We start from the raw sequence: 17,208 nt of genomic DNA on the forward strand, positions 1-17,208 counted from the left end.
CAAGTTTGTCAAGTGTCAGTCTTGAAAATTAAAGTGCAGCTTTAAAAAGTTAATATCGGGACATATAATCCCATTGCATAGCCTCCACGGTCGCCAAACTTGGCACGTAACGATTTTTTTCTTTGGGGGTATTTAAAAATAAAAATTTATACTAATGTTCCAATGCAAAATTTAGAAGAGCTGAAAGAACGTATTCGTACGGAATGTAATAATATAGATCCTGAATTTATCAGGAATGCAGTGGCGGAGTTTTCAAAATCGCTTGGGTTACTGTTTGGAACTGCAAGGAAAACATTTTGAACACTTGCTTTAATTATTAAATATTTTTCATGTTTTGATGAATTTTATTTTTTTTAAATAATATTTAATAACATTTACTTTGTTGTTTTTAAAAGTTTGTCTTTTACTTATCGATATTAAAGCCTTTGGAATATTGGTTGCCTATGCCTAGACTAACGGCTAATCGTAATTGCGATATTAACATTGAAATTGACCCGGTTTTTTTAAAAGTATACATAAGGCTATGTATACTAATAAAAAATGAACTAAATTATGTGTCTACAGATACGCCTATAATAACATTATTATTCAAGAGTCGTAGATAAACAAGTTTTTAGTTCCAAAATACAATAATAATAGTATATTATTTTGCGAGCACATAATGGTGGTTATAATTCAAGAGAGTGATAAGTTTATACGCAAGCCAACGGCGAGTGTATAAATCATCCGATTGAATTATAGTCATTATGTGAGTCAAATAACTAGGACCTTTTTCATTTACACTTTCTACTTACAAAATTTATAATTAATATAATGGCAGATCTTGTATTAAACATCCTTGGTTGTTCGAAATCGGGTGATTCCAAATAAAGACCAATATTTAAGTGGGGAAAATCATTTAGATTTAAAAATCGTCAACGAACTTATGAAAGCTATTTTTGATTTAGTAATTTTGAGGACGAAGATTATTAGTAATACTATTGGTAAAAATTATTTTCATGCGTTATGTATGAGTACCTACTTATAATTTTTTAAAGAAAAACAGTGGTTTTGGACAAACATGTTTAGTGTCAAAATTCATTCACTTATCACGTCAGTTCACCACCAGATTTGGAACAAGCTCTATTACAAGAATTATAAAAAAAATTCTGTTACTCCCCCTTGGAAATGTTAATTTATATTACCCTAACGATATTCTTGTAATGATAATATTTGAGGAGCATTTACTTTAAACAACAAAAAATCCTATGTTTATATCCGAAAACGGTAAATAAATCGGTAAAATATTTTTGCGGAAAGAAGAAAACTTCAATTAAAACAGCTAGTTTATTACTGTAAAAGTACGAAATAAATAATTGACAGAGAATCTTAAAGAATCAATAGACGTCTTAAAACATTAGAACAGTACAAATAATAATTTTATAAAGTATATTACATAGGAATCTAACGCAATCCTACTTAATTGTTAAAATAAAGAGCTGAAAATACTTCGTTTAATATGTACATAATACAAAAATCGAGATAACTAAATTAATAGGACAATTTCCATACCACTGTCTAAAACCTAATACAACAGTCAGGTACCGCAAATAAATCACGCCTCACATTAACGCGGTGTCGGAGGCGGCGCAGTATAGTTGTAATACAACCCTGTAACACCTTGTGTTGGGGGCGGTGGCGGCGGTGCGTTAAAAAACATCGATCCATTGGACAAAGAGTAACTCCCGAACGGTGTTGGTGGAGGGATGTTTTGATACGACATCAAGGGTTGGGGTGGAGGCTGTTGTGAGGGTGCTGACTTGTTATTACGAGGACTACGATCCCTACTTATACTACGCGACTTCTTTCTCCTGTTTCTATCTCTCGATCGCGTCCTGTCTCGTCTTCCTCTACGAGGAGACCGCGATCTCGAGCGGGAAAGCGACCTGTGTGACAGCTGGTGGCCTCGGCCTCTGCCCCAACGATTGCGTCCTATTTTTAATTTATTTATAAAAACAATAAGTTTGGTAAGTCAGGACTTACCACGACCCGAATTGCCATTTGAGCCCCAGTTTCGATTATCGGCCATTTCTTGAAGCTTCGGATTGATTACTTGTTTGGCTTCCTTAAGAACGGACACCAAATCGGCCGCTTTGTTGGCGTTTGACGGTGTGAAAAATGTATAGGCTGTTCCGGTGCGTTGCGAACGCCCCGTGCGACCAATACGGTGCACGTAGTCTTCGGAATTGGACGGGTAGTCAAAATTGATTACAAATTTTACGTCTTCTACATCTGGAAAATTGGAATTGTTACAAGCGGTAGGTGGCTTATGATTGTTGTTGCCTCTTTAGTTTTACATAAAATTAACTGATTTGTTTCGAGAGAATCCACAATTCATCTCATAGGCCAAATTCATCACACTATTTCGTAAAATTATTGGAGAAAATAAGTCTTTAGTTGTTTTTTTTTTTTAGTAAAAGAACAATACGAATGCATTAGGAAAAAGGAAATTACTGCTTAAGAACCAAACTCTTATAAGTAGTACCGTTATAACACTTATAACATTTGATCTGTCCCACCAACATAAAATAGCCAATCACAGTTAAAGTCTGATTTAATATGTACAACAAACAAAATTAAAAACAAAACGAAAATAAAATTATTCCAAAACTTCAAAATTAAAGCCAAAATCACTGTCATTATTACTTTTCCCCAAACTGATAATAACTTTATTTAACGGTAATATCCTTTACATTAAGTAATAATAAAATTATAATAGAAAACAAGCACCATATAAACATAATTAAAAAATACTAAATGTCTAACTCAACGAAACTTTTAGAAAACACTTGAAACTATTAAAGGATTTAAAATTAAAAAAGTCCAACTTGGCACTGTACATGTTACAAATTCTTAAAAGATCATTTAGAGGAGAATTAAACAGATAATTATTATGAGCAAACGAAATTTTGAATAATTGGTTTGATCTACTATTATACTGTGGAACGTGAAAATTAATTAAATTTAGTATTGAAGTATCATAAATCAAATTATTTAAAAGTTTATAAACAAAACATAAAGCGTGATATGTTCTTCTAATTTCAAGTGTAAGAGACATATAATTTAAAGAAATATTGTCTTGCACATAATAAGGCAGCAACCATCTTATATATTTAAATTTTTTTAACTGTATTGTTTCAAGCCTACCAACATGAATTTTGTAATCTGGATTCCAGATTATGGAACCATATTCGAGGATTGAACGTACATGTGAAACATATAGCATTTTGATCGAATTAAAATTTCTAAACTTACGACAATAACGTTTTATGCGGCCAAGTGTCTTATTAGCTCTACAAATGATAAATTCAAGGTGTTGAATAAAAGTTAATTTACTATCAAGTAATATACCTAAATCTCTCACAGACTGTTTTACTATAATTTTTGTACTATTAATAAAATAATTCGGTAAGGTTGGAGAGATTTTCCTGCTGAAAACAATAGACTGACACTTTTCAACATTTAAAAACATTTTGTTATTTGCACACCAGTTTTGTAACTTATTTAAGTCAGATTGTAGTACAGACATGTCACGAGATTCCGAAACCTTTCTAAATATCTTAAGATCATCAGCAAATATACGATAATCACTATCAAAATTACATCCTATATCATTAATAAAAATAATGAAAAGAATTGAATAATAATTGAATCTTTTAGAAAACTGTCAGCACAACTGTGAGAATATCAAATATAAAAATACTACTCTAAAAAATTAAAGGAACAAAAAATTTTCCCAATTTTTTTTAGTAATTTTTAAAGGCTGTAATTCGTCAAAAAATGGTCGTATCTAGATTAAAAAAAAACATTTTGTAGCTTTAAGTTGCTAGTTTTGAGATCTTTTGGCAAATATTTTTTCTGTGCTACGGTTATCACGCAATTCTAATAGCACAAGAAGATAAAATTCCAAATTTTTATGTTGTTTGTTCTTGGTCCACGGACGTGAAGAATTTTTTGTTAGTGAAGTCAATTCATAGGCCGGATATCATGTTTGTTTACCTTTAATATGCTTTCTTCATATTCTCTTTATGATAATTTGTCGTTGAGATATCTGATTTTAAATGAAAAACGATCCTCTTGTCTTTGATCATCGATATCTCAGCAAGCAATGACTACACAGAGAATATAAGAGTTGTGTCAAAAACTGGAATAAATGTCTTATAAGGACCTTTTATGATTTTTTGGAAAATATTTTTTTTTCATCTTTAACATTGATTAAAGATAAAAGAGAAAAAAGTAACTTTTTACGTTGTTTTAGTAAATCTACCGCTTATTCACCAATATTGATGGGGAAACTAATGTTTTTAGGTGATTTTACAGCTTAAAGTATCCCCCACAGCCCTGCTAATTTTTAAATCGATCCATCAAACCGATTTCTCGAACCGATTGATCAAAGTTTTGCAAAAGAATTAAAGGAACAATTGCACATATTGTTTCTGAACATTGCCTAATCTTCATCAAAATAAAAAAAAAACAACAATTTTTTTCCGACTTGTTTACAATTGTGCATTAGTTATTAATTTTAGAGAAAAAATTCAAAAAAGTGTTTTACGATTTTTTTAAATTTGTAAAAAACTTCAAGAAACAATACTTATTAATTTTTGAAAAAAAAAGTCAAAAATATTAGTAAATACGCGGTAGATTTACTAAAACAGCGAAAAACTTATTTTTTTCTTTAAATAAATGTTAAAGGTAAAAAAAATATTTTCGAAAAAATCTTAAGAGGATCTTATAAGGCATTTATTCCACTTTTTGAAACTACCTTTATATTCTCTGTGTGGTCATTGGTTGCTGAGATATCGATGATCAAAGACAAGAGGATCCTTTTTCATTTAAAGTCAGATATCTCAGCGACAAATTAACGTAAAGGAAATATGAAAAAAGCATATTAAAGGTGAACAAACATGCTATCCGCCCTATGCATTGACTTAACTAAAAAAAAAATTCCCCACATCCGTGGACCAAAAACGAAAATATAAAAAAAAATGTCTCGCGCTATTACTTAGAATTGCGAGATAACCGTAGCACAGAAAAAATATTTACCAAAAGATCTCAAAACTAGAAACTTAAAGCTTCAAAATGTTTTTTTTAATCTAGATACGGCCATTTTTTCATGAATTACAGCCTTTCCTTTTGATTTTTTGGAGTAGTGTAACATTTTTCAGTTTAAATCTGATCGCCTTGAAGACATATTTCATTGATTGCTAAGAAAACCAATGGCCGGGGCAGATAAAAACTAATCTCGGCTCTAGTATAATAAATTACATAATAAGTAAAAATCAATAAATAAAGCAAATCACATATTTTTTTCACAATGGTTATTTCCTACAGACATTCTTTACTTTTTTTTTCAGTAAAATATATTAATTTATGGCTGTGGTATATTTTTCAGGGCCATTGCCGGCACTGGAGTCAAAATTCAGCTTGATCCAAGGTTTTGTGTAAGCTGCTTCATGAGGTTAAAAATTTGACTATAATCCATATGGTGGTGTACAAATATCACACATGTCAAGTTAAGAGAAGAGTTTTAAGTCAAGTGGTTAATACTATTGTAATTCGTTTGTTGGTCAACGATTAACAATAAACTATAAAGTTATGGCACTCGCTACGTTCGCAGCATTAGAATATTCGATTATTAATTGTTTTCATTAACAAACTTGTTGTCAAATAGCTATTAAACATAAGATTGTCCATTAATTACGACATTACAATATAGCGATAATAAAATCATTATTAAAGGCAACAACAATAAAAGAAATGGGTGTACATGAATGAAGAGAATGAGTATTTGTTTCGCAGATTGGTGGATGGTACATAATAGATAAATAAGAATATAAATAAAAAATACAAACACATATCCTACCTATGTTTGAAAACAAATTTGGCATCATAATCTGAAATTGATTTGATTGGTGTCTGTATAAAATGCATACCAAAACAGTGCATCTTTTCAATGGGAATGTCAGCAGTACAGTAAGGACCACGACACGAGTCCAGCTCACAGAGATGCGTCCAAGTCTCTATCTTAGACCTGGAGCGAGTGTCAGACGGACACTGCGCCTCGCAGCCAAGCCAACCCAAATCTGAGTCCGGCGTGGGGCAGCGTCGTCGAGTAGGCCCGCCCACGACCAGGTTATAGCCGGCAGTCCTAGACCACAGACTCCAACATGGCCGCCTTAGCGCACATTGATCGTCGTCCGATTGAGAGGCACAGCCACAATGACAATGATTCTGTCATTAACACGCTTGTGCCTCTGGAAAAAAGAGTAGTGGCCATTTTATAATCGCTATTGCTGATCATTGTCCCATGCACACTGGTCGACAGGCTAATATCAAAACTAACATCTAGTTACAACTAGATCGAACAAAAAAAATACAAACAAAACATACGACTCTCAATGCTATTAGCCTGCCAAACACGTTTGTTAAATCAAAAAGAAATTAGAAAATTAAACAAGCCAAATACGCCACTATACCACGTACCTAAACCCCGCGCTGCCACGTCCGTCGCCACCAGAATTGGGGCCTTACCAGTCCTGAAATCTTAAAGAAAATGTTGAAAATTAATCATGTATTATCATCATAATACATGGTGTTTCACACAACTTTACGAGCCTTGTACGCACCCAAATATACAAGATTCACAAAACACTAGATACAAAAATACACATTTATTTAATTATGTATTTAATTTTTGGAAACCCATGACAGTAGTTGTTAAAGTAATCACTGTTTCATTAATTGTCCTAAACTGCAGTTTTTCATAAACAATTATCATTTGTTCTATCAAGAGACGGCATTAATATGATTCTAGTTTATCTATCTTAATTACTAACTAACTAAAAATATTGTAATTTTTAAAAGGGTGAACAAACTAGAAACGATTATCCATTTTTTCAGTAATCGTGTTCGTATCGGAATATGTATATGCATCTTACAGGCGCAGGCCTCGTAAAATTATGTAAAACACCCTGTATAGAAAAAAAAACTTCACTAATAACAGTTAGTGAGCATTTTTTTTATTTATAAGTATGTATAATAACTATCTGATTCTGATTGTTAAAGAGCCTACATAAGAAACTTTTTAACTTAAAAATAACAATATAGCTTTGTTTGCGATAACAATCGACAATTCTTAATTTAACTAATTTTTTTTTTAATGGCTGAAAAATTCAAATCTTAAATGGAAAATACCCATTTTTTTGTAATTTGAATTCGCTTTCTCAAACCGAGTGAAACGAACCCAATTGCTGGTACTTGATCTGCCATAGTTTTTCACGTATGTCAATTTTTTTGTCAAAATTTTTATTTGCACGGGTCTATCTAAAAAATCACAGCTCTTGAACCTTTGCAATAAGTTAAATTTTTTTTTTTTTGATTTGAATAATTGAATGTTTGAAGAATCTTCTAAAGTAGCTCAAGATTGTCAATTCTAAAATTACAAGGTTAAATATGAATTTTTGAAAATGGTTATCAAAAAATGGCTAGCTCATTTTTTACTTTCCTTATCCTATAAGAAAAGTATTGTAATCGGCTGAAATTTGTCCTACCTATATTTTTACATTTCTGGACGAATTATAGCTTCAAGACACCAAAAATGTTGGTTTGGGCCATTGGGTCGTGTGTGTGTGTGTGTCTGTAAACAGCATATCTCGAGAACGATAAAAGCTAAAAAATTGAAATTTGGTATGTAAGTTACTTCTAGGAAAGGGACGCAGCACGAAACAATTGGTAAAAATCGGTCGCAAACACCAAAAATCGGCCGTAAAATTATAAGGTTGAAGATATTCATAGGAATAAAAATTATTTAGAATCATGAAATATATCTTATTAAACAGTAAAATGTGATAAAATAAAAATAATATTGGCTACCGAACTTAACCTCAGACTCGAACCCGCGACAACTATGATCTATTTCGCATGTACCGGTAGGTGGCACTAACGCAAACGTTAGGTTTGTTACTCAGATTTCCAACACCCTAAGGATGTTTTCCAAATAAGTAGGATAAGGCAAGTCGTTTGATGTTTACACCAGATTTTTTTTAAGTAGAATGATCTTTTCTCAATGGCAATCAAAAAAATATCGATTTTTATGAAGACTTTTATCAACATGTCCTATACCCATCGCTTGCAAATTTTGGAAATAATCACGAAAAACGAATTTTATTGCTTTATTTTCATAGTTAATCACTTTGGAAAATGGTCAGTGGTCTGATTCGAAAAAATTTAACTATCGTTATGCGAGAATATTTCACATTGAAGGCAAAACAGGTTCTTTGAATTATTCTGTCCTTTTGGCCGTAAGTTACAAATAGGTCTAATACAACTTGGTTGGTAATAATAAGCCATAATTATTATTGTTTTACTGCTTAGTCAATAATGAATAAGTTAAAAACTAATTAAAAGATCAAAATGTGGCAATAATAATTATTGACCATTTTCTAAAGTCAACTTGATTAACAATGAAAATAACAAGTTAATACCCGTTTTTCGTGATTATTTCAAAAACTGAAGGACATGCTGACAAAATGAGGTCTTGCTATTGGAAAAAACTGAGTTATAGCTGTTTTTTGATAACATTTTTTAAAAACCATATTAGCCTTGAAATTTGAGAGTACACTCTTGAGCTACTTGGAAGATTTTTCAAACCTTCGGTTATTAAATGCAATTTTTTTTCACATATTGCAAAAGGGTTCAAGGGCTGTGATTTGTTTAATGAACTCTGCAAATAAAAATTTCGACCAAAAAATTACATAGCGATGGTTAAGATGGTATCTACATATTTTAAAATATCTCGTATCCACATAACCATCAATATGTCAAAAACTATGACAGAGAAGTACCAACAACTTGAGTATGTTTTACTCAGATTGAAAAAGCAAATTCAAAAGTGCAACAAAAATGAGTGGTTTCCACTTAAATTTCAAAGTTATAGATCCGAAAGTTCAGCCATTTTGGAAATAATTCAGTTGAATTGAAAATGATCGATTTTGGTTACACACAAAATTTCAATTTGAAATGTATCTAATGTAGGCCCTACAAAAATCACCCTGTATGCTACTCGTATATACCTTGTAAAACCCAATCTCGCTCCTGTTGCGACTTGTCTCCATGTATGCAGACCGCTGGCCATCTAAAAACAAAAACTTACTGAAAGTATCACCCAAGGAACTATTACCTACCCATCACGTTTCATTTTTCTCGTAATCTCATCCACTCTCTTTTTAGTTTCAATAAAAATGATCGTTTTATTTTCCTTCTCTGCCATGATTTCTTTAAGAAGCGTACTCAATTTCGTCTCTTTCTCATATTCCTGACATACATCAATAATCTGAAGTATGTTATGATTTGCAGACAGCTGCAATGAACCTACATTTATCTGAATGTAATCTTTTAGAAACTCGGCCGCTAGGGCTTGAACTTCTTTAGGCCAAGTCGCTGACCACATTAAAGTTTGTCTGTCTGGTCTTATCTGTTCTATTATTTTACGAATTTGGGGTTCAAAACCCATATCAAGCATCCTATCTGCCTCGTCTAAAACTAAATATGTGCAACGTCTAAGATTCGTTCTATTACTTTCTAAGAAATCTATCAATCTGCCTGGAGTTGCTATGACAATTTCGACACCATCCATTAAATCGTTAGCTTGGGGTCCTTTTGGGGCTCCTCCAAAAACGCAAGTGTTGCGAATTTTAGATGAACGACCAAAGTCAGTTGCGACCTAAAGCAACAATTGTTTTGATTAAACAAAGCGACAAAAAAAAATCAAAAATTCCACTCTTTGAACTAAATATTTTTTTTCTAATGAATAAATGAATACTTTAACTTAAAAAAATCATTTCTCAATAACTATTAGGCCGATTTTCTTCAAATAAAGACCATTCTAAAGGGATGGACTTGCCCTTTAGAATGATATGCAATTTGAAATTGAATATTGGCAAACTATTCTTCGAACAGTGTTCCAAGAAGTTCAAAGTAAATCGAAGTAATTTAAGAAAAACCGAACGAGTAAAAAGTGTAATTATAAGTGACAATTTTTTTCATACACTAAAAATCCCATAAACCGCGGTGTTTTTGTCACTATGACAGCGACAAAACGGAAACTAACTTTTTAATTGTGTAATTAAATATTACACCTTATTTGTTAATTTAGTGATTTACGTATTCATATTCGTATTCTTGCCGAATTACACTCAAGCTTGTTTTCACGAAGAAAACTTGACATTTTTAATTCGAGTTTTGTTTCCTTAAGGCAATTTAACTCAAAAAACTGACAGAAAAAATTACTCGGCCTACGAAATCGTAATTTGTTCAGAAGCAGTTTTTTTCGTTAAATTGCCAGAAAACAAAATTCTCATTAAAATGTCAAGTTTACTTGGAAAAAAAGCTCTCGTTAATTTATTTATAAGTGAAAAAAGAAAAAACGTGCTAATTGTTCAAAGAAAGTCGATTTTGACAATCTAATGACGTTTATGTTATTTGTGTCAAGAAATGTGATTTTTTGTGTATGTGTAGTGTATTTCAGAATTGGCTGTTATTTGACTGTCACTTTTTTTGTGGGCGGTCCACGGATCTTTATTCGATGCAGCGCGACTATAAAAAATCTCACAGCTCTTGAACCTTTGCAATAAGTAAATTTTTTTTTTTTTGATTTGGATAATTGAATGTAGAGAATCTTCTAAAGTAGCTCAATATTGTCAATTCTCAAATTTCAAGGTTAATATGATCTTTTGAAAATAGTTATCAAAAAGGGCTATTTCAGTTTTTTTTAAGTAGAATGACCTTTTCTCAATGGCAATCAAAAAATATCGATTTTTATTAAGACTTTTATTAACATGGCCTATACCTATCGCTTGCAATTTTTGAAACAATCACGAAAAACGAATTTTATTGCTTCATTTTCATCGTTAATCAAGTAGACTTTAAAAAATATTTCATATGAGGGCAAGACAGGTTCTTTGAATTATTCTGTCCTTTTGGCCGTAAGTTACAAATAGGTCTAATACAACTTGGTTGTTATTATTATGGGGTTCCCACAGAAATTTGACAGCAAGAATAAACAAATAGGGGAATTTTAATTGATTTTAATTGTTTTTAATTTTATATGTAATTTGATATGTAATGGTAAAGTATATGGAGCAATGCTTGATTAGCAAACCTTAACTTCAAAAAATCATATCTTGAAAACTACTCGGTATATTATTTTAAAAATTTGGATTACAACTAATAATGAGATGCTCTACACGATGGTAATGATGAAAAAAAATTTACTCGTAGGGTTTTTCTTAGATTATTTCGATTTACTTCGAACTTTTTCGAACACTGTTCGAAGAAAAGTTTGCCAATATTCAATTTCAAATTGCAATCATTCTAAAGGGCAAGTCCATCCCTTTAGAATGGTCTTTATTTGAAGGAAATCGGCCTAATAGTTATTGAGTAATGATTTTTTAAAGTTAAAGTATTTTAAATTCATTTAAATTAGAAAAAAATTATTTAGTTCAAAGTGTGTGGACTGTGAACATTTTTTGTCATCTATCGTTTGGGATAGATGCTAAATTAATGCTGTTTTCTGTTTCACCGGAAATGACATCAACTTTATTTGTTTTTATTGGAAGACCCTGTATATCTTACCACTTTTGGATTCTTTGTTTAATAGTCTTTTAACAAGTTTTAGTACCATGTGCCTAAAACCAACCGTTCGTGAGATATGAGTCAATTAAAAATTTATTAAAGTAGGTAGTGGAAAACAATAATATTAAGTAATGTTGACAAATATTATTACTTTGCATTTTCTCTTATTATTTTTATACTTTTTGGTGTTCTGGTGATAATGTGTTAACAGACATGATTCAAGAATATTTTGAAAGCAATAAAAATAGTTGGGAGACCACAACGCCTTTACACTGGGCGGTTTCCAATAAGAGAAGTTCCAATTCGTCGACCTGAAGAAAATTTGAGGATGTTTGGGGTTTTTAAAAAAACCCAAATTAGAACAGTTGCGTGCGGTAAGCCAACGTTACTTGCAATTTCTTGAATTCATGTTCTTGCATTTTCTTCAATACCTATCTAATTCTGTATCTCTTTGAAATTGGAGGTGTTTTAATTTGGGTTTTCTAAAAGCCCAAAAAATCCTCAAATTTTCTTTAAGTCGCTTAAATTTTCGACGATTTGGAACGTCTCTCATCAGAAATCACCCAGTGTAAAAGCGTAGTGCTCTCCCACAATTTTTATTTTATTCAATATATGTCTGTTAACACATTATCATCCATGATTAACATTAAAAAGTATAAAAACAGTAAGAGAAAATGCAAAGGAATAATATTTGTCAACATTACTTGATATTATTGTTTTCCACTGCCTACTTTAATAAACACATTATTTGGTGAATATCTCACGAACGGTTAGTTTTAGGCATATGGTACTAAAACTTGTTAAAAGACAATTAAACAAAGAATCCAAAAGTGGTAAAATATACAGGGTGTTGCAATTAAAAAAAATAAAGTTGATGTGATTTCCCGTGAAACAGAAAACAGCATTAATTTAGCATCTATCCTAAACGATAGATGACAAAAAATATTCAACTTTGTTCTAAGAAGTTTTGTCATAAGTTTAAAAATAATGGAGTTATGGCTTGGGGCGTTTTTCATAAAACAGCCTGTATAATTTGTCAAGTTGTCACGACATGAATTTTTTTTTTGTCGGCCAGTGTTATGATTAAATTTCGACAATTTTCAAACCTGTTGTATCTGCTGTGCCAGCTCTCTCGTGGGTGCCAACACCAACGCAATGGGTCCATCGCCTCGCAATAACCTCGGCTGATGGTTGATGTGTACGATCGCTGGAAGGATATACGAAAGCGTTTTTCCAGACCCTGTTGAAGCTATTCCAACCATATCACGTCCCGATAATGCAATAGGCCATCCTTGCGACTGTATAGGTGTCGGATGTTTAAAGCCCATTTTACGAATTTCGGACATAACGTAGTCTGGAAAACCAGCTTCCTCGAATGTAAACACTAAATCTGGGATGCATTTTCCTTTCAGAGTAATCTCTTTGTCTCTTCGCCATTCTTCCACTTCGTAGCTTGGACGGTTTGTTACGTTAGGATGTGGTACATAGAAGTCTTTTTTGAACGGTTCAAGACGGCTTAAATCCCAGCGGGGTTTTCGTAAGTTAGCACCGGCGGTGTTGCGGCGTCCACCGCCGCCGTAACCGCGGTCGCGGCTCCGCGAGCGACGACGATCTCGGCTCCTCGATCTAGCAAGTTTAAATTTGGTTAAAAGTTTATATACAACTGAAAATATTGTTTATTCAATAAACAACAGTTTCAAAAAGTAATTTGTAAACATAAATTTAAAAACCAATAGACAATAATATAAAAAAATATTAATCCAACGAGGATTTATTTAGATCATGCTGTAACGAAAATAAGTACATTTTGTTTTAACCAGTGACAGGGTTCTACAAAAGTAATCTTTCTAGCAATGGCGAACTGAAAATTTCCAAACGTGTCAAGTGTTGATTATTTAACAATTTTAACAAGTTTAGCCAAAAAAAGAAGATTTGATCAGCAAAAAATACGTAAAGCACTCACGAAGACTGTATTTTGCATCACGGTCAAAAAAAATGGGACCTCAATGTTGATATTAAATACAAAGTGTTTATAAAAGACCAAAAAACTCTACTACAGTGGCGGACACGGAATTAAGGACATAAAATTTATGTCAGCTCAAAGAATGTCAATGCAAGCTACGCTTTATTGTCATTATGATTGACGTTTGGAACTAAAATTTGAAATTTTTAGTTGAAATTTATTTTTGGCGTCGATTTTCCGAAACAAAAATGCCAGCAATACGTGTTTTTATACAGTGCGATCAAAAAGTCTTTCTATCAAGTAGGCGTCCTAGTTGAGGACGTATGTTGCATGGCAGTTCGTATTTATCTAGATGTCAAAAAATATTTTATAAAAATTAAAACACTAAGCTAATTGAATTGAATTATTCTATGAAACGTCTCAAAATATCCTAAAATGAGATTTTGTTGGTGTTTATTCATAAAAATCGTTCACCACGGTTTCCTGTTATAATTTACATAAAAATTATTTTGACATTTCTCATTTGTCATTGTGACATTTTATCTTCCACAGACATACGTTTTAAATTTCTACGCTTGCTTGATAAACAGACTTTTTGATTTCACTGTATAAGTTCAATAAATTATTTTGATTTGTTGTCATTTTTTCTCTAGCTGTCAGGATCCAAATTACAAAAACCGAAAGTGAAGTTAGTTGCCTAAGGCCCGTTTTACATTTTTATGTCAGTAGAATGACAAATCGTCCATAATTCCATGTCCGCCAGTGTATGTCATATAGAAAAAAACACCATGGAATGTGACAGAATGGCGATAGAATTGTTACATATGAAGAGTAAAAATTTCGTAAACATATGTCATGCATAGACTGGTACACTTAATGAAATGCCAAACCTTTAATGAAAAACACAGTCCGATCTAAAAGTCTATCCATCCAGCAAGCGTAGAAATTTAAAACGTGTGTCTCCAGAAGATAAAATGTCACAATGACAAATGATGAGAAATGTCAAAATAATTTTTATGTGACAGGAAACTGTGGTGAACGATTTCTATGATAAACACCAACATCTCATTTTTTGAGACATTTCATAAAATAATTCAATTTGCTTAAAACAATTTTTAAATTTTTATAAAACAATTTTCTGACATCTAGCTAACATACGAACTGTCATGCGACATACGTCCTCAACTATAGTACGCCAACTTAGTACAAAAACTTTTTAATCGTACAGTGATGGACAGTGAATTTTGTCCGCCCAATTTCAGTGAATTCACAAAAATTCACTGTAGTCTGTGCTTTATTGTCATGATAACTGACATTCAAATATAATCCGTTTTTTTTTAAAGCGTGGCTTACATTGATATTTTTTGAACTGACATAAATTTGATGACCAAAATTCCGTGTCCGCCAGTGTACGTTCATAAAATTTTCACAACACCCTTGACATACGTTCTTTTATAAACATATTGTATGGTATAAAACAGCCTTTTTATAGACTGCACTTGATGTGATGTAAAGTCTGTTTTCTTTTTAATGGAAATGCCAAACAGTCTTAAGTCTTTAAGTCTAGTAAATTCATTCATGGTAATTTTAATAAAGGAAGTTGGCAGTTCCGGTTTTTTGAATTAATTTGAAAACAATGTCATTAAACGTCAACACATAAAATAGTCTAAGAAAATTTAGAGACGAAACACCAAAAAAGAAACAAATTCGGTACACTAACAGTTTTTCGAAATTTGGAAACGAATAGTTCGCAAGCAAGAAGTTAGAAAAAGGACCCGTTAAAAAGTAGACGCAATTTGTAATGCAGGTTTGCTAAACATTCTCAATTTTTAGCAAGAAATTGACAAGAATACAAAATAAACATGAATGAGAAAGAACCTCGGAAAGAACGCAATTAAAAAATTAGTGTCTTGTGTTTTTGAGAAACGAGTTGAAAAAGTAACAATTTTGAAACTAAAGCTAAAGAAGAATTTATAAAATGCATCAACTTTGAGCTTATTTTAATAAATAACACAAAATTTATTGCCAATCATCATAATACCTACTTGTACCTTTTGCTAAATAACTTTTTTCTGTATAGACATTCTTTTTCATTAAAGTTTTTGTAGCAAGAACCTCATTTTTGTCCACAACATTGTACCTACTTGCAATGTGTTTCTATTAAAATTATTAGCACTGAATTCTGTCTTTAAATCTTAGGTTAAGATGTCTGTCCTCAGGTATTCAATTATAGCGCTTTCAAAGAGCAAACAGGCACACAAGATTCATAAAAGTCAAAATTTTGACAACATCTCAATTTGAAAATATAACCATAATTTTTTTAAAAAATTTCTAATTTGTGGCTATGGAGACAAGCTGCTACCAATTTTTTCACCAAAATTTTGACTTTCCATTTAAAGAAAAAACAGACTTTATTAGTTGTCAATGATTTTCATGGAATTTTGAAAGTTTTGTAGTCAAAGACTGCTTTACAGCAAATTTTTTGTTCGCAATAAAACTGCATTCTATAGTGATGCACTATTGTGAGATTTTTCTAGAGAAAAAAATATTCGAACTTTGAATTTTTATCCTTTAATTGTGGCAAGCTCTAGCTTTCAATCATGAAAATAATATGTAAATTAAAGTCAAAATTAAGGGAAATCCATTTGCAACAGAAGTGAATTGTTATTGTGACACACAACTTTCGACCCTAACAAAGCCTCAAGACTTACCTTCTTCCAGAACGTCCTCTCATCGTCTTGAACTCCTTAACACTTATTGTAAATCGATCCAAATTTAACCACAATTTTTATAAACAATAATTTTATACAACAAATTGCCTATCAGACATCTTTAAACAGCAAAGATGGCGTCAATAAAAAACAACAAATCAGAAGAGATCTTATTGATCCAACTTGAGTAGTGGGGGAACGAAATGCACACGAAGCGGCAAATTCAAAACTAATTGTGTTACAAAAATGTATTTTTTACATATACAGCGATTCGGTGAAAAGAAGACAACAATGCTAATATTATGCTTAAAATAAATAAATAGTTTGGCACAAAAATCGTGACTAGTTTAACATGTAAAATAACAATTATGTATTTAATTACCTCAACAAAGAGACAGTGATTCAAACTGAACTGCTATTATAAATAATTAAAACAACGTAGCTTTTTTCAAAAAGTCTGATATTTTACTAACCAACTGACACAAAAAATTTAAACTAACAATTGAGATCTAGTTTTCTGGTTTAAATAAAATAACATCTTTTAACAAGTCAGCTTTTTTGAAACAAATAACAGTTGAGTTTGATCACTCTATATACAGGATGTCTCAAGTAACACATTCGCAGTATTCAAAAACTAGTACCCCTATTTTGACAAAAGTACTTTGTAACACAAGGCGAGTGTTACATTGCACGTGTTTTTTAAATTTTTCTGTTTTTTTTTTTCAACTTCTAAACTGTTTTATACAGTGCGATCAAGCAAGTGTAGAAATTTAAAACGTATGTGGAAGATAAAATGTCACAATGACAAATGAGAAATGTCAAAATATTTTTTTATGTAAATTATGACAGGAAACCGTTTTGAAC

General features: G+C 31.7%; 1 protein-coding gene across 2 annotated transcripts; it reads right to left on the minus strand.

The window, feature by feature from the left end:
* Positions 1 to 1,311: 1,311 nt before the first annotated feature.
* On the minus strand, positions 1,312 to 16,483 carry LOC123007670 (probable ATP-dependent RNA helicase DDX17). 2 transcript variants are annotated; one of them, XM_044403085.1, is made up of 7 exons: positions 16,345 to 16,483; positions 12,777 to 13,296; positions 9,222 to 9,760; positions 9,111 to 9,172; positions 6,523 to 6,582; positions 2,023 to 2,271; positions 1,312 to 1,971 (listed from the first exon to the last, which is right to left on the minus strand). In XM_044403085.1, exons 1-7 carry the CDS (start codon positions 16,365 to 16,367, stop codon positions 1,607 to 1,609), a joined length of 1,818 nt encoding a protein of 605 aa, XP_044259020.1. In that variant the 5' UTR covers positions 16,368 to 16,483; the 3' UTR covers positions 1,312 to 1,606. The 2 variants fall into 2 exon arrangements, with proteins under 2 accessions (XP_044259020.1, XP_044259027.1); XM_044403092.1 differs by lacking the exons at positions 1,312 to 1,971; positions 2,023 to 2,271 and adding an exon at positions 5,985 to 6,293.
* Between the last annotated feature and the right edge of the window lie 725 nt (positions 16,484 to 17,208).

Source organism: Tribolium madens, unplaced genomic scaffold (assembly GCF_015345945.1).
Source record: "Tribolium madens isolate multiple individuals breed KSU strain unplaced genomic scaffold, Tmad_KSU_1.1 Scaffold_11;HRSCAF=98;Tcas5.2_LG3b, whole genome shotgun sequence".
NCBI lineage: Eukaryota > Metazoa > Arthropoda > Insecta > Coleoptera > Tenebrionidae > Tribolium > Tribolium madens.